General features: G+C 36.8%; 1 protein-coding gene across 9 annotated transcripts in view; it reads right to left on the bottom strand.

Annotated features, from left to right (window-relative positions):
* The window catches only part of PTPRD (protein tyrosine phosphatase receptor type D), a 534,283-nt gene that overhangs the window by 188,929 nt on the left and 323,539 nt on the right, over positions 1–21,815 (bottom strand). For all 9 annotated transcript variants that reach the window (XM_060102137.1, XM_060102140.1, XM_060102139.1 and 6 more), the window contains exons 5-6: positions 5,637–5,825; positions 1,829–1,939 (exon numbers count right to left, since the gene is read on the bottom strand). In XM_060102137.1, the coding sequence (XP_059958120.1) occupies positions 1,829–1,939; positions 5,637–5,825 (300 nt within the window). The remainder of the gene's footprint in view (positions 1–1,828; positions 1,940–5,636; positions 5,826–21,815) is intronic.

Genomic DNA, 21,815 nt, shown 5'->3' with positions numbered 1-21,815 from the left:
GGGGAACAACTAGGAAAAGTCATTCTATGGGCAGCAGGCACCTTTGTAAGACAGAAATTAAAGGTGGGGCAGGAGACGGGAGGAGTGGGGCAGGAAGGAAAGCAGGAACACTGACCAAGTTCACTGGACCTGAGAGAGTTAAGTGTTACCCGTTACCATGCACCCAGGTTCATTCTCTCCCATCATGCACCACAGTTAGGTACCACCAGCAAGCACCGGAAGCCATGGCCAAGGGCATTCTCTGCTAGAACATACCATTAACCAAAAGAAGACCACAATGCAGCTACATTCATTTCATTTGTATTCTTTGTTATTGGTTTAATTAATAGTTTTGTAAGGTGGGTAAAAAGTAAAAAACACACCAACCTTCTCGCAGCTCTGAGGGATGTAGGGGGTTTGATGCAGAACACAATGAAATGAGGAAAGGAGAAAAACAAGGGAAACACAGAGAGAGTAAAAAGGCCATATCAAGGCTTTCAACTGCTACTTGAACATCTTTATTTGCTCTAGTTAATCCTTCCTACCTCAGCTGAAAAAGTTAGCAATACTTCACAGACTAACACAGTATTAGAAACAATAGCTAGCATCATTTTGAAATTTTTCCATTGAAGAAGGTACACATGCCTCATGCAGCAAAGGAGGTCAGCATATTGAGAAAAAGGATCAAGGGGCTTTCAAAGAATTTGGAGAAGAAATGGTTTCTCTTCACATTCTCCCACCCCAGACTCCAGAGAAAGGAGAGAAAGACATCCCCACAGAAACAAAATGATCTCCAACAAAAATTTCAAAATCAAGCTAGATATTTTCCTAAGGGAACCCATCCTCTTGTAACTTAAAGCCCTCGCTGTCTTTTTTTATCTATTCCCACCCCCACCCACGCCTTTTGTGGTTATTCACAGACCTGGAGGCTATAGGACTAAGAGCATTTTCATTGGACGATAAAACTACAAGAACTGGCTTTGAGAACTCCAGGGAAGAAGAAATACTTCTTCCTAGTGGGAATGAAAGGCACAACCATTCATAAGCTCAAAATTTAATCATTTCTATTACTTTATAAGAAAATATGGATGTATCCTCATTCATTCTTCTCCCAAGGACAACTGATACCATGTTTTAAAATACAATCACTGTTCCCTGGCAATCAAGAGATTAAATTTTCAGAAAGTTAATAATTAAAAAAAAAAACCTGTGTGTGTGTGTGTATGTATATATATATATATATATATATATATATATATATATATACACACGCATAGACATATGCACATGATGTGTTTATAAATAAGTATAAAAAGAAGGAAGACAATACAATTGTGCTACTTACATGTAGCACCTTTCTCATTTTTTTTTTTTAAGTTAGCACCTTTATCCTTACAGCTCTGCAGCAGAGGTCTTAAAGACATAAACACCTTTACGCTTGGAGTTGCACAGAGAACTGATTAGTCGCACACCAAGCAATTATTTCAGAGTTTGATAAGGAAACAGAAGAGTAACAGCAGCAGGAAAAAAGAAGGAAAAGAAGAAGAAAACCTCAAACCAATGCAAAGCACAGTTCAATCAATGCACTTAAAATAGAAATCAAGATGTAAAAATGCAAATATACTTACAAACTTCAAGCCACAGGATAGATTTTACTCAAAAGTTGTCACTTTTTTCCTTAACTATGTATTTAAAATGTTTAATTTTCTACCCACTAAAATGCTTCAGCTACTGCCACTATTAGCACATCGGCTCATTAAATCCTGACATAGTCACACAGACCCTGTGGGTATCTCAACTCCCCCTGAGCCTGAATGAAGACGCGATACCAGGGTTACGTCATTCCTACCTCTGACATATAAATTGGCAGGGGCAGAATAGCGAGTGCCCGCGCTGTTGGTGGCAACACACTCATATTTTCCTTGGTCAGATTCTTCACTCTGTTCGATCTGAAGGGCTCCTGTATGGATATAAAATATATTGCCAAAGAGATGGTCAGAGAAGGCTTTCTCGGTGCAGCAAGCTAAACCTCTTAACAATATGAAAAGCCCTGCACAGGAAGATCCGCTCAACGTCGATTCAATCTCTTGCTAAGGTGCACAGACAGAAAATGATGCGATGAGAAAAACATATAGAGATTATTTTTAAAAAATTTTTTACATCATCAATGCTAGCATAAAAAGAACAATATATCTTTTCCCAAGCAAGAATTCTACTCATAATTAACACGCTTATTTCCTAGACTAATAAAATGAAGATGGGTGAGACTGCTTCAAGGAAGTATGGCTTTTAAATCAAACAAAAGATTAATTTTTGGTTTTGTTTTGTTTCATTTTGGTAACAAAAGTGGCGCAAAAGAGAAGTACGCTCAAAAAAAACCAGGCCGGGTTTTCAAGAAAGTCTTCTGCTGAAGATAGCCAAAAATACGCAGCAAGCACAAAAAAGGCTGCATGAAGCAAAAAAAATAAAATTAGTTATTATATATCATGAAAATATTACTTAAAGAAACAAAACTCCCTTAAGACATGCAGATTTTTAAGAAAAGAAAGACCAGTTTGCCACGACTTACAATCATTTATTATGTTTGCTGAAAAACAAAGAGTAGTTGAATTAGAAGGTTTTCTGAAAAACTTAAAAAGCACGGCCTATGCCAGCCCGGAGGGCCAACCAACCACTGCTTGAGGACCTCGAGACGGATCCCCTAAGACACCCATCAAAATCCACCAGTGGGATTAGCAGTGTGGTGTCACAAAACCCCAAGAAAAATACAAAACAAGAATTATAAAAGAAATGCACACTGAGTCAAAGTCTAAAAAACCAGCAATCCACATACCACCAAGAATACTCAGCACCTTTTGTCTCCAGAGCCTGAAGGACAGAAGATCGAAAAATCCAGAAGTGAGTAATCCAAGAAAAAAAGAAGTGGGGGGGAAAAAGCATTGCTGTCAGGTTGTAGGCGAGTGTGATCAGGTGGAAAGGGGAGTCATTCTTTGACTTTTAGGACAGTAAGAGAAAAAAGAATCGAAGAACAAAAGCAAAAACCTTTTGAAAGATAAAGACAAAAAGCAGGTGTTCCAGGCTGTCTTCTGCATGTCTGCCACTGTTCTCCAGACCATCTTGACTTTGGTCCAGAACAAGAACAGCTAAGGAAGAAAAAAAATGATTTTTTTTTTTCTCCAGTTGGACAAAAAAAAAAAGGAAAAAGAAGAAGAAAAAAAAAAAAAAAGGAAAAAAAGGAAAAAGGAAGAAGAAGAAAAGGAAAAAAAGAGGGACAGATGGTACGCTGTGACTGGTCTGTGGTCTAAAGACCTGGATATGCTTTCTTTGAAGCATATCACAACTTAAAGAAGCATTTTCATAAAGAAAGAAATGAACAAAACAAAGAGAAAAAGAAAAAAGAAAAGAAAAATTCACAAGATGAGAGTCACCAATCATAACCAAACAGTACAAAGGAAAAACATAACATTGATGGACATTATTGTAATGATTTTGAAAACAGGACAAATATGAGAGTGATGAAAGGACAGAAAGAATGAGTAAGATCATTCTGTGAACGTTAGTTCAGCACTCTTACCTCTTATTGGTGTACCACCTGGGTGGATAATATGAATGCAAATAAGATTAGAAAGAAGAAGCATTAGTACGAGAAGAAGGAGGCTAGGGCTGGGGAGAAGAATTAAATTAGATTTACAGAATTAAATAAGGTCTTAAAAGAAACTTGAATTACTATACTGGTAAAACAGGAATATATTAGATAGTATTATTAGATCATAAAAGCAAGTTGCATTGTACCACAGAGGGCAAAGACCACAATAGGCAGCATTGCCTTTCTCAGAGAAGGAACTGAGTTCTTAGGTCTGGGGTCATATAGGGTTAGAATTATATCTTATATGCCTCATAGTCTTAAAAAAAAGAACTAAACAATATTTTTAAAGACATAGTTGAGGAAAATACTGGCTAATCTATTTAAGTATATATATAGATATGCATATATATATATACTGTTATAGGAAATACTAAAGAAAACTAGAAACAAACACTGTTCATTGGATATATCTTATGCTACTTACTATGTTACATTTGTGTGATATAACTTGTGTTCTATTTTATTTCTACACAGTGTTCTTACGATAACAGTTCCGTGGATGTGTGTGTGTGTGCGCCACTAAGGAAATCTGGTGCCTACACTGACAGTTAGTAAAATGCATGCCATGCATTTTATTAATAATAATAATAATAATCTGAATATGGAAATTAGTGGGGGTGAAGTGCGCTTCAGAACTAAGCACTTACCAATAGATTCTGGAGATTTAAATACGGAGAGAAGAAAGACAGCATAAAAATATTATTATATTCCTTATAATTTGGTACAAATTTTTCAGAGTTAAAGCTTTATATACTAAATCATCTATGTTACATGTGAATAATTAATTCTTTATTTACAATAACAGAATGCTAATCTACACAATTCTGCTGACAACAAGCAAAAGAGGCAGTTAACAAGACGCTTTAACATCACAGGACAGGTCAAAAGCTGAGAATTCTGGGAAGACAGGCAGTTAAACAACTTAGGATTCTGTATCAATATTACTACCAATGCCAAAGTAAACAGCTTACTAGTACACATCCTTGTGAAATTACCTAGGGACAGGCTCTAAAACTTAACAAATTTAGAATTATCTCTATTTTTAATCTAAAGAGAGCAAAGGAATAAACTTGGGATGGGGATGGAAGAGGGAGAAAGGGCAACAGGTAGCAAGGAGGAGAGAGGGGGGAGAGGGAGAGGGAGAGGGAGAGGGATGGGGGAGGGGGGAGGGAGAGGAAGGGGGGGGGGAGAGAGAGAGAGAGAGAGAGAGAGAGAGAGAGAGAGAGAGAGGCAAAAGCTGGAGTCTACACCAAAAGCAGACTTCTGTAGATCCAGTCACTGGAGGGTTCAAAAATCTTTGATGTGGACGCACACTACTGTGGCTAATGTGTAGAAAATACTCATAATAATATTATAATAATATTAATAAAAATCCCCTCCTTTCATTGGTACTTTGTAAAGGACTTTATAAAAAAATACATCTGGTTACTCATGAGATAACACTTCTGTGTTTTATGTATTAGTGAAAAGAAAGTAGATGTGCCCAAACTTACTAAACTTTGGTAGTTTGATGAGTTCAAATGCAGAAAAGAGAGAGAAAACACACTTTAATAAAACTGAATCATTTTAGCATTTAATATGAACATTTTTGGTTTTTAATGGATATAACCATTGGAACTCCTTGCAAGTTCTGAATGAAGTCCAATGTTGAAATAAATTTGTTTCAAAAGAAAACAGAGAAATAAGAAAGAAAGAGGAGAAAATGGATCCATCAAATACTGCGGAAGAGCAGTAAATTAAAAAATTATCAAAAATGCAGTCACAGCACTGAGCAATGTGGATTAAACAGAAGCTGCAAAACACAGAGAGGAGAAGAAAGACAGACTCTGAAACGGGCTATGACATAACAAACAGGGACAACACATTAAATAACAGAGAAAGAGAAGAGGGAGAAAAATCAATACCTAAAAATTAAAAATAAATAAAATAAAAATAAAAATAAAGAGAGAGAAAACTAAAAAGAAAAATTAAAATTCTCTAGGCGCTTGTGGAAACAGTAACAAGACCCTACCTGATCGTAACTGCTTAATACGGCCATTGTTGTTGCTTGTGTCGACAGGTAAGAAATCTTTGAACCAAGTGATTTCTGGATCCGGATTCCCACTGGCTGCACAAAGCATGGTGGCGGTGCGTGTACGCTCAACCACCTTCAACTGTGGGCCCATGTCAATGGTAGGGAAGCCCCTGGGAATTTGATCCTCTGCAAGACAAAAGGTGATACAAACATGTTATCAAGTCAGACACCCAAGATTCAAGAGATATTGAGCATTAACCTCTCCCATTAACCTATCATTTGTTGAGAAGCTAACACAAACTAGGTAGCATTGCACTGTGACATTAAGGAACATTGTTCCTGGCCATAACAGTGAACAGTCTAAGAGGCCAACAGCCTAACAAAGAGCTCAGACATGTGTGATAAAAAACCATAACCAAGGAATGGATCAAGTTCTCTGGGAGCACAGAAGGAGAAGTCACTCTACAGTATGTGTCTGCTGAGGTCAGTGAGCACCAAGAGGAAGCTGTGAAATGAGCCTTTAGGAACAAGTTGAGTTGGCCAGAAAGAAAGGAACGTCAGAAGGACAGGCACTGAGAAGAAAACTTTTCCTTGAGGGAAAACCATTGATCCAAAAGAGCTAGCTTTACAAGGACATGGGGAACAAGCAGGTTAGCTGGACCAAGCTATCTGTATTCGAATCTGTTATGTTTTTCTTTTAACTTTTAGGTAAAACTCTGTATATTTTTTCACCCAAGCACAGGTTCAACCTGAATGAATTCCTTTGTAGAGAGTTTCAATTAGTCAGAAAAGTACCTGAAAGTCTCCCTTACAAAAGAAGAAAAGAACAAAAGCAACACAGGCGCATACATACATTCCTTAGGGTAAGAGAATACTTTCTTCCATTCCAAAGGCCTACACCATTTTCAGTCATTAAAAAGTTGAAACTCCTAAATTTTGAATCTTCAACTCATCCAAAGTTCATTTCTCCCTATCCCACATCAAAATTGCCCCAGATCTTAGGTCTTGAGAAATTAAAGTCCTCTTAAGTCCCTCAAGCATGATTATGTTGATACCCTGCATGGCCAGCTCTTCCAGTTAGCATTAGAAAGGTATATTATTCTATTCAAGCATTGAAGGAATTTTAGTTATATGGGTGAGAATTATCTAAATTAGAACTTGGGTGTTTGTTTGAAGACTATTATGAAGCATTTTGATGTCCAGTTGGGCCTGGCGTTAATGTAATCAACATTCCCTCATGACCTATGATGAATTGCCATCGGCCACCAATTCCAAAATGACTCTAAAGCAGAACCAGTGAGCAAAACAGAAACCATCAGGTGTGGTACCTAGCTTCTACTTGGATGTCTCCCACAATTTCTGGTATGATCCTCTGAGTCTTGCTAAAGATGCACAATTTCAAGGGAAAATGCTACATTTTGATGACTCCACTGCATTGTTGATCAAATCTATGTGTTCCCCACTCTCTCTATACTTACAGGGTAAACTCAAATCTCCTAAATCTGGCTAGTGAAGTCTTTTAAAATCAGGAACCATTTTTCTCAGCCTCTCATGGATGACCTCCCTCATAGCAAACATTTCTTCTGCCCACAATGAAATTCTCACCATTCCCCAGACAAATCATATCCAATGAGTACACTGTCCGTGTCTCTAGAAAGCCACACAACCAAAATCACCTTCTTAATAAAGCTTTTCAAAACTCTCTCCAACAGACTTAATCTTTTCCTCCTCATATCAACTGCAGTAGTAAGTACCTAAATCCACTGTCTTGCATTTTTTAATTCTCATCAGTTTATCCTTCTGTAATACAAATTTCTCCATGGCTCGCTTGCATCCAAATCCCCTGCCATCAAGTTAGTCTGGGTTGGCAGATTTTGAGAGAACCCCAGTGATTTCTAAGCCTAAATATGAATATATCACAGTGATTAAAAAGTTTCCTACTATACATAGTAGAAAACTACTTATGGTAGAGAGTTCATCAGAGGAATAGTTCAGAACTAGAGAGAGAGATTTGGAATGTGAATAGTAAAAGAATGTCAAAATACTACCAAAGATTAAAGCTCCCAAGAAAGAGAAGATATCCTGAACATTAAATCCAGGTTTCTATAAGAGAAAATCAAGGCGCTAATAGGGAAAAGTAGACTCTGGTTCTCCCAAGGGAGATTTATGAAAAGTCCAAAAGTTGTTGAAGCAGTTGGGTTTGACACATAGATTCACCAGAGGATATTTTCCTGTCCCACCAGCTAATTACGGCCAGAGACTAAAAAAAAATAGTTAACTTCGATGAGCTATATTTTACTTAAGTTGAAAGATGTGGCTCTTTTGAGGAAGCAGTAGTAATACTTCCCATTTATTTGAATGCTTATACGCTGGCAGCCAAGCCTAGGTCTACAGTGGACAAGTGTCAGAAACAGTGGTTAAGAATGGAATTTCAAGATGATTTTTCAAGGCTCCAAGGGAAGGTTAAAAATTACAAGTCAGATAAAGAGCATTTTGCAAATTAGGCTATGCTAATTTTAATACTCTATTCCACTTGAATTTCATCAGACTTTTTTTTTTAATGGCTTTAAAGCTTTAGTCAATGTGTTTACATCTAAAGCTTAGTTTTAATGTTATTTGGGAAAATAAAAAAATCAAGCAAAAAGCTCAATAGCCATTGTACCACACACATTATATTATTAAACATCTCGGGCTTCCCTGGTGGCACAGTGGTTGAGAGTCCGCCTGCTGATGCAGGGGACACGGGTTCGTGCCCCGGTCTGGGAAGATCCCACATGCCGCGGAGCGGCTGGGCCCGTGAGCCATGGCCACTGGGCCTGCACGTCTGGAGCCTGTGCTCCGCAGCAGGAGAGGTCACAACAGTGAGAGGCCCGTGTACCGCAAAAAAAAAAAAAAAAAAAAAAATCTCTCTCACCAGCTATTGACCCAGAATGCTTCAAAGGATAGAAATAATTTATCTCAAGTGCCCCAAAATCAACTGCACTGCCTTAGACACCTAGAAATGAGTTTCTAAAAAAGCTCTTATATTTTGTTGTTGTTAATTTCCATATTGAAAGCAATTAACTTCAGTTAATAAAAAATCACCTTGGGATTCCTGAGCTGTTTCTGTCTTTCCCAGGACATTGAGGCACTCCTGTGGCATCTAACTACTAGTTACATCCACATGCATGAACACTGCTCTACTAGTCATTACTTTTCTTCTACAAGTTCATCTCTCTGAAGAACCACGCCAATATTCTATACCTATCAGTGGCAAATGTCAAAGACTTAAGACTGTTGAGCCACTTATTAAAGGCTCTTACCAAAGAAATTTAGAATTAATAACCATTTATAAGAAATGAAGACCTCACCTTGGGGAGAGCTGACAAAATTGACTTGTGCCCTATGGAAAGCAGTCTAATACATTTGCATGACCTTTCTTTTCCTTCTTAGCTCATAAAGAACACTCCAGAGCCCCATTTACATACACACAAGTGCACAACAAAGATAATCTTTCTTGCATACTAATCAGACAAAGGATGTAAAGAGAGCTCCTTTCTTATTTTTAATAAGGGTAATTAAATTCTATCCATCCCCCACCTTTGCACAGAAACTCTTTTAATGCACTTTCTTCATTAAATTTTCATGAGAAACATCACAATGTAACAGATTCAAATAGCCAGTGCTGTTACACATTGACAGTTGTGGTTTGTTTCCAATTTGACTGTCAGGTATTTGGCAATAAAACTCAGTATTCAACATAAAATGAACTGTAGAAATAATGAAATTTCTAATTGGTATGCTTATCTCAGTGGGCGTAGTTTAGAAGACGTTAATTGCTTTTTTTTTTCACCTCTACATTTATTGGTGATTTATATAAAACTGTCTTGGCCATTTGATAACATCAATTTTGACAGCTCATCAAATGTATAGTACCAGGAACTTGAGGAAAAAAAAAATCAATACCCTTTATATGTTAACCACACAAACTTTTACAGGAAAATACAGAAGCAAAAATTAAAAAATTGTCTTAATGTTAGTAGCTTTAAAGTTTTACACAAGTGAAAAGAAAAGCATTTTGTCCTATTCATTAATGTGTTCATTAAGCTTTAAAATGCCTTATTACTGTTCCATATTAATATTCAATCATGCAGGATTAGCTACTAATTCATCAACAATTTAAATCAGACTTGACCTTCACAAAGCCATTTGGTCCGTCATTTTGAGAGGCCATTAAAGGGCAGATTACTACATACTTGTGTGTAGTGAATCGTAGAAGTCATACATATTTTGTTTGGAATGGCAGCTATAGTAGACCTGGAAATATAGCACATTCTTTGAACCTGTTTGGGGTCTTAATAAAACATGCTGATATGATACTTTCAGTTCCATTAAGGAAAGAGAAAAATGAACCTCAGCATTTTTCAGAGTCAACTTCCCATTGCTGTAAAACTTTTGTTAATAACCTCTAACCTCTCCAGGACTTAAAGGAATGTATAGGGAAAATAGCCTGACTTTGTTTTGTAGGGAGTTATGCTTTAGATATCTATGAATGATAAAGTAATAGCTTTTGCATAATTTGCTCAAACTACTTTCATTGTTCAACCATAAACAATTTTAGTGATGCTTTACTTTTGCTCCAATTCCACAAAACTCAACCTCTCTTATTTGATAGCAAACACAAAACTAAATTGCCTACTAAGTCCACAGCCTCCTTCCAAGGCGGCCCTAAGCAGTTTCCCTTGCCTAATCTTGCTAGGATTCAGTGAGTTCAATCAGACAGGTTCTTTGACTCTGGTCCCAAAAGATTTAAAGAAGTTTTCAATAAAGGACCATTTGTCATGATGCCACATTTCCAATTTTTCAGATTTATAGAAAATATGTTTATGAAGAAAAATCATGTCAATTATATCAACAGTATGCTTTTCCAAAAGAATTATTAGAAGATGTGAATCTGGAGAAAGAGATAAGCTTTTTAAAAATTTTTTTTTCCTTGGAGAACTCATCCCTCTGAACCACCTTCCTGAGGACCAAACAGTTCATAGTGGCTCCACTTTAAAAGCTTTCAAAGCTCACAGAGGGCAGGGCTATATGTTACTTCCTTTTTAACCATTACCGTATTCAATAAACACTTGCAATTAGACATATTTAGGAAATTTGAGCAACTATTTCTGCATTTATTCATGTGACATCTCTGAATTCCTACTGGGCTTATTTAATGGCATCTTTTTAAACTTAATTTAATTCTATTCTATTCTATCCTATCCTATCCTATTCATATTTTTGGCTGTATTGCATGGCCTGTGGGATCTTACTTCCCTGACCAGGGATCGAACCTGTGCCCCCTGCAGTGGAAGTGCAGATTCCCAACCACAGGACCACCAGGGAAGTGAAGTCCTAACGGCACCTTTTTAAACAGTTAATCATTCTTTAATTGTCCTGTGGCTATAGATTGGGTCTCCCCAATTTAAATATAAGTCTAAGAGGCAAAACTATCTTTTACAGTGTCTTAAGTAGTATTAAACTTATAAATTCACAAAAATACATGTTAATGATGGCTTTCTCCATTTTTATAGTCATAGGTTTTATTTAATTAGCAAACGACTTTCATCATTTGAGATGTGCAATTTATGCTTGGCTCTTTCTTTAATTTAGTGCAGTTGCTACACTAGAAACACACAACTCAGTTCCTGCTTTCTTGATTTTACAGGAAGCCTTCCCTCATATACTGGTTGTAAGTTCCTACAAGTCAAAATGGCAACCACATAACAAAACCTTAAGTGTGAACACAATGAAACTTAAAAGAACACAATGGAATATGTACCTCTACTCTGCTATCCTATCTTTAGAATAATGGGATTGTTGATGTTCAAACTAATGATAACATCCAAGTGAATCACTCAGTTGCATGTTGAGGCAGACATTCTGGGCCTTCTTTCACTGCCAGGAGCAAAAATTTCTCAGTGGCTGCGTATCTTGAAGCTTTAGGCATTCATGATGTAATCTTACAGAAGCATAACTAACATTTTTTTTTTTCGTTTTGAAGGATGAAAGAATTGCATAAGGGAAGTTTTTCTTAACATAAGTCAAATATTAGATGGATAGTATGAAGAATATTTTCTTAAATAAAGTACTATACCCTTTAAATATGTTGAAAGGCATGCTTACCTGTTAGAGATACAGTACTACCTAAGACAGTAAAAATCCTCTTGAAAAATGTAAATATATTGGTCTTAAGATGGTCAATAAGAAAGTGTCTTCATATTTATGAAAGTTGCATTACAATAAAAGAAAAAGACCTTTTAAACTACTAGTTTAAAAAAATCTACTGGGGGACTTCCTGGTGGCAAAGTGGTTAAGAATCCGCCTGCCAAAGCAGGGAACACGGGTTGGATCCTCGGTCAGGGAGGATCCCACATGCCGCAGAGCAACTAAGGCCGTGCGCCACAAGTACTGAGCCTGCACTCTAGAGCCCGCAAGCCACAACTACTGAAGCCCACGTGCCCTAGAGCCTGTGCACAGCAACGAAGAGTAGCCCTGCTCTCCACAACTAGAGAAAGCCCACGTGCAGCAACAAAGACCCAATGCAGCCAAAAATTAAAAAAAAAAAAAAAAAAATCTGGACAGGGTGAGATGGGGGGGCAGGGGCAGGAGGGAGGTCCAAGAGGGAGGGGGGGTATGGGTATACATGTGGCTGATTTGCTTTGCTGTACAACAGAAGCTAACACGACATTGTAAAGCAATTATACTCCAAAAAAAAAAAAAAATCTACTGGACTGTCAATAGATGGACTGTCAATAGATCATCACTCATTCTACAGATATTTACTGAAAGCCTTCTTTGTGCCAAGACTGGGCCAGGCCCTGGGTATGAAGTAATCTAGAGAATCTCTATATTGCTGTGATTTAATTATATCTGTAGGATAATTAGATTCTTTGGGAGTAAAAATAGTACCCAGCTCATAGACGGAGAATTGAATGGGATAATGCATTAAATGTGCCTGGTGCTGCCTGGCACTAGTGCCTGGCATCTAGTAAAATATTAGCATATATGTACTTACTCTATCCCAAGCTCCCACAAAAGATTTAAATAGAACAGAAGCAAGTGACTCTAAGGCTTGAGCTGCAGCAATAAACTGTAAATGGGAAAAATATTCTACAGGAATCATAAAGAAACAGGGATTATATAGAAATGCAAGTGAATTTAGAGGGTAGTATATGTGCCAAGTAACCTCTTAAAAGCTAGTAAAAGCCCTCATTTCTCACTCTGAACAAGATTTTAGGCTTTTTGATTAATCAACAACACAAACAGCATAAATAAAACAAATCATATTGTCATCCGATTTGTTCCCCAAAACAAAAAATAACACTAAATATTTGGGACAACAAAGCTTTGTTGTGAATGACTGAATACACTGAAACCATATGAGACTTATTAGGGTCGCCTGAGGTAGGCAAGAGTGGTATAATAATTACCATTTTCTGTAGACACAAAACAAAGACTCAGCAAAATTGTTACTTGGTCTCAGTCATACATAGAGCAGAAAATTCTTTTAAATCTTTTAACTCTAGATTTGGTGTATTTTTACTTCAACATGTTTCCTCTATGCCAACTGCTGTTCTTTGAATAAATATTCCTCATGAACAACTCATAATGGAAGACACAACAAAAATAATTCTAAATACTTGGACATCTTTTATTTTTTAAGCAGAAAGGACTAAAGTTTCATGGGATGTAATAATAATTTTAAAACACTTTTACATAACAAAACGATTCATCGTTTAATATGTATCAATTGACTTCTCACTTTTTCACACAGGTTCCAGGTAGGACAGAATTCTGCCATGTATGTTAGCCAATAAAATGTGGATGAGAAATGGAATTATGAAAAGGATGATAAATATCAAATAATTTCCTTAAGGAGATCAACTTCAGCCTGTGCCTATGTCTTTAACCCTTCTGTAATTTCTAATTCATTATCTAGGAAGGGCTGTAAGTGGCAGGACTTCTGCTTTGAGCAGACACTCAAAGACAGTACACAGACCAGAGAAGTAGACAGAAGTAGATTCAGCATATCAACCCTATAACCTGACACCGCACAGGGGTCTCCTCTGTAATATGGGACCAATAATGACTACCCCAAATGGCTTTGTCTGGGAAAGGAGACAGATCCGTGTCTCAGAGGCTGGAAGGCTGAGGGGTTAGTAGTTGGAGTATTTGCTACTTTGTTGAACAGCAAATGAGTTTTCAAGTCATTATCTTTCAGAATAAACCACGCTATCAGGCTACAAACAAGAACCGTTTCTTTCCAGAATACAATCCCTGAAGAAGGGAAAAAAACATTTATTATTCTTTTCTTAAAGAACACAGTGTAAATAAAGCTTTTATTTTCACCATTCCAGATGGTAGCAGGGTATAATTTGTACTGTTTTGACATCATGACCGTATTATTCAAAATCAATCTTCCTGCAGGTGAACTGAATAAAGGGCTGAAAACAGAAAAGTAAAAGGGAAAGAAAGAAAAGTTAAATCAACATTTTCTAGCAAAGTTAGGTTCCTGGGCCATTATCAGAATGATATGCATATGAATGAAACTGAAAATATATATATATATAAAGTGTTTTCTAATTATAAGTCAGAGGCTACTCTAAGTCAGAAAGAAAATATCAAAAGCAGGAGGAAACTGCCAGTTAATAAGTGATATTCCAAATGAAATAATAAATATAAGGTCTGGTCCCCCAAAATAATTATGAACAAGATACGAAGAATTTTTAGTCCAAGATCCTCTTTGCAATTTATTATGTACAGATGGGTATGCTTGTCTTAATATGGCCATAAATCAATCAGAGAAGCTTTTATTTCAGACTGGATTAAGGTATCTCTTAAGGGCAGTTACTGGGTATAAGGGTCTCCGAAGATTTCTCATAAAATTATGCCATACAAGAAGAGGAAATTAGACATTGATAAGCTGATAGGAGTCTCATTAGCAGCTACTAAATATTCAGCATACTAACCAGCAACCCACAGAGTATTCCAGAGCAAAAGCTCCATTTTCTGAAATAGTCTTCACATATGGAGGAGGCTGTAAGGCATTCTTGGCACAGAGTAAAGCAAATTTATTTAGAAGCAATGTATGCAATTATCCTATAAATTGCAAAGTAATGTCTACTGTCTGTGTAGCAGAATACAAACTCATTGAGATTAGATTGTCATTTGTATGAATGAGGTAGCTGCAATTTCACATGGCATTATGTTAACCCCCATTGTTGTTAGTGTTTGGCCTTAGCAAATGATCATACTCTTTGTGATCTAAAATTCATTGAGGGGTGGAGGAGGGGATGAGGTCTATTAATACTTGGATATCTAAGTAAATATTTAGAAATCAGGGTTATGCATTTATCCTTGGGAATAAATAACTCACTAAAAATCCAATAACATCCATTTTCACAAAGCTCACTGCTTTCTATTAATTTATTTTTACTAACAAGCTGGTGTCATGATACTTATCCCATACATTGTCCAAATTTTCCCTATTTTGTATATTAACCACTTTACATAAATTAATATTTAAATCATATCATGAAGTTTTTTAAGGAAAAAAAAGGAAAAATGCATAATAGAGCTAAGGGTCATGAATTTAATTCCCGTTCTTCTTTGTTTGTTTTTAGAAAGAGACAAAGAATAGTTAACATGGAAAGAGAACTGGATTTGGCTCCTGCCTCCATTATTTGCTGGCTTTGTAACAGTTAGGTATTCTAGTGAACTCAAAACAAATAAAGCCAAGGAAAACATTCATCCTGGCTGCCTCCCTGTATTGTGGTGAATGTAAATAAAAATAAATAAAATGTTTATGTGATCAAATTTTTCATAAATAAGAAAACTAGAATGAACCATGTGGTTTTGGATTGGACCTGGAGGTACTGGTATGAACTCATGGTTTTAAAACTATACATATTGATATAGAAATCAATGTAATTGTAAATGAGTGTGCATATACACACGTACATACACCCTTTATATAAGCTTACTAAACACATCTTCCCTAGCTGTGTGACTCGAGAGAAGCTAGGAGCAGCCATACCCATTAGAAATGGCCATACCTAGTATCTAGGTCTTGGTTTCTAAATATGACTCTCTAGTGAGAAGAAACAGAGCTCCTTGGAGAAACGACTAATTCCACCCAACACTGGGACGAGGAAAGTACAAGATGTACCTGGAATATGTGTAGTACATGGAAGTACTCAAAGAAAGACAGGGGCATGTTCAAAGGACAAAGGAGCTTGAAGGGGTTCTCATTAGCCAAATGTGGGACCATCTGAACAATAACAACAAAAAATAATGAAGAAAAAACAATATCACCACATTATAAAACATTAAATAAGATACAAAGACGTGAGTCTATACTGCTATAAAAGAATAAATTGAAAAGTTTCAGCAAGAATGGCATATTGGCATAGTCTCTAAGTAACTCCTGCCATGAATTGATTAAATATAAAGGAAAAGAATAACTCTATGACAGAGAAGCCCCATAGGAACAGCCTTGATCAAGATACCAACATTAACAATATCAATGATGGGATAAATCAAACTCATGTGCTGAAAACAACATAGCATCACTTCTATGATATTTGCTAGAGACTAAATGTTTGTGCTCCTCCAAAATCCGTATGTTTAATCCTAGCACCCAATGTGATGGTATTTAGAGGTGGGGCCTTTGGGAAATGATTAAGTCATGAGGGCACAGCCTGTATGAATGGGATTAATGCCCCTCTAAAAGAGGCCCCAGAGACATCTCTGCCCCCTCCATGTGAGGACACAGAGTAAAGAAGATGCTCTATGAGCTAGGAAGTGGGCTCTCATCAGACACAGAACTATAAGAAATAAATATCTGTTGTTCATAAGTCACCCAGTCTATGGTATTTTGTTATAGCAGTCTGAATGAACTAAGATAATATTACTGCCAAAGATTCATAATCTAAATATGATCATGAGTAAACATCAGCAAAACCCCAGATAAGAACATTTTATGAAATAACAGCCTTGTTATCTTTGAAACTATCAAGACTAGGAATGTCAAAGGAAGACTGAGGAACTCCCGCAGATTGACAAAGGCAAAGTGTAATTCTGAACTAAAGCCTTTGAAGACATTTAGAGAAGTGTGAATAGGGACAGTTGATGAAACCTAAATGGGACAATGCTGAAATGTAGTATGAGGTGAATGGGGTCTGAGAATTACATGGTTATGATGCATCAATGTTTACTTCCTGATGTGGATGGTTGAAACTACAGAACATCCTTGTCTGGAGGAAATACGGTACTTAAGGTTGCAGGTATCATGTCAGCAATTTACAAATAATTCAGGAAAAATAAGTTCTCTGTGTTTTCAGTTTCCATTTTTTTATACAATTGAGATGGTTTCAAATTTTAAAATCATGTAAGTAAATTATTATAATTACTTTATGTTACTTAAATTAGATTTTATAAGTCTTTAGATTATCTTATTAATATCTTAGTTGTGCAAGATTTATTCCCAAAGCTTCTGCATAGCTGCATGTCGCAGGCATTTTTGTCCCAACTCTGAAAAATATTCCCAAATGTGTACTTCATTAGAGGCCCCCTTGAATACAGATTAACTAAATGACATTTCAACTGTTATCAAATTTATAACAATAATAATAGCAAAAAACTTTTAGATCTGAAAATATGTAAATTCCTATAAAATTAAGACTTAGAAATATTTAATTAGCAACCAAATGAACAAAATTTGGTAATAATTCAAGAGTAAGGCTCAAGCTCATGAAAAAAAATGTAGAGAAATCAATACTCTAAAGGAAAATTTTCAGTTATGATTTTTGTTTAGAGAAGTGAAAATGTGAAGTGGATAGACACTTTATTAATTTTCTTCCCAAGTGTCTGAGAAAGTTTAAGATAGAGGATGAGCTTTTTGGTAAGTTTCCTTCCAACTAAAATATTGCCAACTTGACTTAAACCCCAGAATTGCTTCAGAAATACAAGAGTTGTTTCTTAAGCCACGTTTTTGAAAATTTTCAGAAATCTACCTTCCCCCTTCTCTCCACCTCTTCACAGTTCTCCCCCTGGACCTACAACACAGTAAAGACAAATGTTTGTCATCCTGTTGTCTTTAACGATTTATGGGAATGGGGGCAAGAGAAGCAAGCACAAAAAGAACATGATTCAGATATGTCTAAATACATTTTCTGAAGAGAACATTTCATCATTTAACTCCATTCGGTAGCATTTCTCATAGTTTTGAAGGCAAACTATGGCTGGTATTTATCTGAAGGCAGAAGACAGATTCTGCAAACAGAGGTAATGGCAGTTTTATTTGGGGGGGTATTGTGGAAAAAATATATATATATGGTGTTTCACTGTAAAGAATGAAAACTACAAGAGCACATGAATAAACCTTTAACAGAACTTGTGTTTCAAGAATGTATTATATATCTATGGAGGAAGTCTCCCCCCAAATAGAAATAATTTTCTATTTCTATGTCAAAAGTGAGCCTGAATTTAACAGCAAAGAATTACCAAAAAGAACTACTTATATTTGTCAGTCTTAAGTCTTTGGACTCACAACCTGTCAATATACGAAAACTGCCCAAAGAAATATAACTATGTTTTCATTTTTTTCAATTTTTGAGCTTTTCTCTCTCTTGATATAAACTTACCAAATAAAGTAATACTATATCTAAATGCAAACATAGGATACACAATTATTCAATAATTTTGAAATATCAAAAATAATACACTGCTACTCAGTGGAAGCTCAGACATCTGGAAACTAACCAAATAGAAGAAAAGCTATCAAAAATGGACAAAATCATCACCAAAAAGTACATGAATGAAATCTCATAGTCTTTGCTCCTAGAAGAGATATCAGGCTTCCATATATAAAATTCTAAAGGCTTGACTTTCTTCAATAGAGGTTAAACTCAGCAAATTAGAAAAAGGGTTACAGGCAAAGCTGATGAGCTACATACATCTGAGGCACCTATGTAACAGCACATATCCCTGGAGGTTGGACTCTTTTCTTCACTAGTATAGGTGCCCCGGGGTGGAGCACAGCACCGAGAACAAATTAACTGTATCTGCCAAATGAGTAGTGACCCATCTTTATCTTCAGGAACTGATGGAAGGGGCTGATATATTAAGCCATTTGCTTCCCTACATGCTTTGACTCAGGGTGAAGGCAAGAAAGGACTGTGCCTGCCTACACACATGAGCTCAGCACCCTCACTATCAATGTGGCAGGCGCTCCCTGGGCATCAGTCTAGAATGGGATGGAGATACCCATAGATTTGCCTCAGTTTTCCCCACCAACAACTCAATCCCTGCAAACTGAAGACAGCTGAGCATGCCAGGGGAGTTTCTCTCTAGCCAGAGAAGAAACTCACTAAATATCAGAGTATGACAGGGAATGCCTTTGAATAAAAGGTAAAGTAATTTGAGTCGTACTCCTATGAAGACATGCCATTAAGACTCACTTTGAAAATAACTCATAGTTGTTGCATTTCAATATGCTACACGCCAATTAAATAGATACAAGTTTCCAATGAAAAGATACTCACTAGTGATACAATAAACCCTTTTCTTACATACTGAAAACAACCCAGAGTTGTTCATTTTCATTTAGTTGCGAGAGACTGACATATTGTTATAAATTTAGGAAACATACAATCTCTAATTCCTTAACAAAGTGACAGCAACTTGACAAGTGAAAAAGTTATGGCAGCCTTGAATTCACTGGCATAGAAAGCCAACCTATCCTGCAGTTCTTCCCACAGCACAAGTGGATGGTTTTACATTTACTGCAAGATGAACACTCTTTCAATTGCTCAGTGATAATGGCCATGAGGCTGCTGAGCAAATAATGTGTGTGCATTTGCTAAAGGAAGTGAGAACTGTATTTCAGCCACTGATCCCTAAAATACCCAGTGTAATTTAGGTGCTTATTGTTATAAAGATAAAATAATACACAATACAGCTTTGTAAAATGCGCATGATACGTTTCATGGGCAAATTATAATCAAACTGGCAAATTTTATAGTTTTCCAGGAATTAACTCAGAAGCATATAAAATATAATCAAGAGTGTTTGCCCAGTGAAAGGCATTTTCCACTTTGGTTTTGCTAATGGCTATCATAGCCTTAGCCTCTGGTGCTGGTGACTTGGGTTTGAAAGTTCATAGATTTCCATTTACTGAGAACCAATTGGGCACAGCATAGGAACTTTGATGTTGAAATCCTGACAGATGTGCTCCTTGGCCAATAGCAGTTAAGTCACACAATAAAGCCAATCTTTGGTGACTCTCATGTAAGCCTAAGCTACTTTCCTGAAACATGGTGAGTGAGGTTCTAGAAAAAAAACTTTCTGGGATATCAATTTTCTCGATGGGTTTTAATATGATAGAGATTTAAGAACATTCTAGCACACACATAGTTTTTAAATGTTTCCCTCTTCTGTTGTAAGGGGAAAAAATGCAGCAGAAGATTTAAGACTAGGTTGGCCTATCCTCACCTCTCTTTCACTCTCAGACATACATTCTTTCTTCATATTTTGAATTCATTTCCTGGCAGGGAAGATAGTATTTGTCTTTTATTATTTTTTTCTTTTTTCGTAATTTGGCTGTGCTGTGCAGCTTGCAGGATCTTAGTTCCCCAACCAGGGATGGAACTCGGGCCCCAGCAGTGAAAGCACCAAATCCTAACCACTGGACCAGCAGGGAATTTCCGATAATATTTGTCTTAATACTTATATTCCACCCCTGTCAAAGAGCCTACTGTTTGTTCAAACATACGGTGACATATTTCTGATCATTTAACTTTTAGTTATTCTATTTAACCCATGGCAGAGTTCATCAGAGGTATCTGGACTCCAGGAACCTTACAGTGTTAATGAGAAAAATGTTTTTTTTTTTTTTTTCCGGGTTGTTCTTCAAAAGGCAGACATTAAATGGAAAATTTCTCACTAAAATAATTTATGAATTGTAGAACATGAGATAATTCTGAGGGGAACTATGCCATGCTGATAAAATATATAATACTAGCCCCTACGACAGAGTCAAGTACAACAAATCTCATCAGAGTGATTTTCAGAAGAAAATGGCTAAGCAGATCAACTAATGTCAAAGTCATGCCTTTTGGTAGATATTCTGAAGGTTTGACTGTTTTCAGTAACTGGGTCTATAGACATTACCTCATTCAGTTACCAAAGTTTGTATGTTTCAACTGATTGATCACAGATAATTGTTCAAATGGTGTTTTGCAGAGGTCTTTTTTTTTAATTTAACAAAATTTAAAAGTGGAATGTACACTGGCTATAATTTCTTACTTGTTTTTCAGGTTCAAGTTATTATATCTGTACTTTATGGCACAGATTGGTAGTTCCCTTAATTTCCCATGAATCCTATTTTAGAAGAGATCTAACCTACTTCATACAAAGTCAAGCTGAAATTATGGATGCTCACTTTGTCCTCTTTAACAGAGAGGGTGGCTGGCCTATTACCACCCTCCTGGATTTTCTTAAGATGATGTGCAAACTTGGCCTTAACAGAGATGAATGTTAAAGTCTGAAACTTCACAACCAACCACAGAGTCCTCCTTTAATTTACACTTGTCAGGGATGTGAACCTCAAACTGATGGACAAAACCTATTACAGGGCTTCCCTGGTGGCGCAGTGGTTGACAGTCTGCCTGCCGATGCAGGGGATGCAGGTTCGTGACCCGGTCTGGGAGGATCCCACATGCCGCGGAGCGGCTAGGCCCGTGAGCCATGGACGCTGAGCCTGCGCGTCCGGAGCCTGTGCTCCGCAATGGGAGAGGCCACAACAGTGAGAGGCCCGCGGACCGCAAAAAAAAAAAAAAAACTAAAACAAAACTATTACAGCTTGGCCAGAGAGGCAATAATTGCGGATAATTAACCAAAATAATCCAATCTCATCTACTTCTCCACATCACATAAAAATGCTCCTCTGATTCTCTAGAAGATCAGAGTCCAGGATACCAGGACAATTTTTTATTGTTTGCTGGGAAACAATTCTTCCTGAGTTACCTTTGGGTACAATTCCCCAGGTTACACTGAGGTACTTTAATAAACATCTGTCCTGTGATCTTGCAGAGAATTAAACATGCATATGATGCAGAAAATATTCTTTACAACATGACCATGTCCTCATTC

This window comes from Mesoplodon densirostris, chromosome 6, assembly GCF_025265405.1.
Source record: "Mesoplodon densirostris isolate mMesDen1 chromosome 6, mMesDen1 primary haplotype, whole genome shotgun sequence".
Taxonomy (NCBI): domain Eukaryota; kingdom Metazoa; phylum Chordata; class Mammalia; order Artiodactyla; family Ziphiidae; genus Mesoplodon; species Mesoplodon densirostris.
Note: the sequence above shows the minus strand (reverse complement) of the source record. Positions and strands in the feature narration are given on the sequence as shown.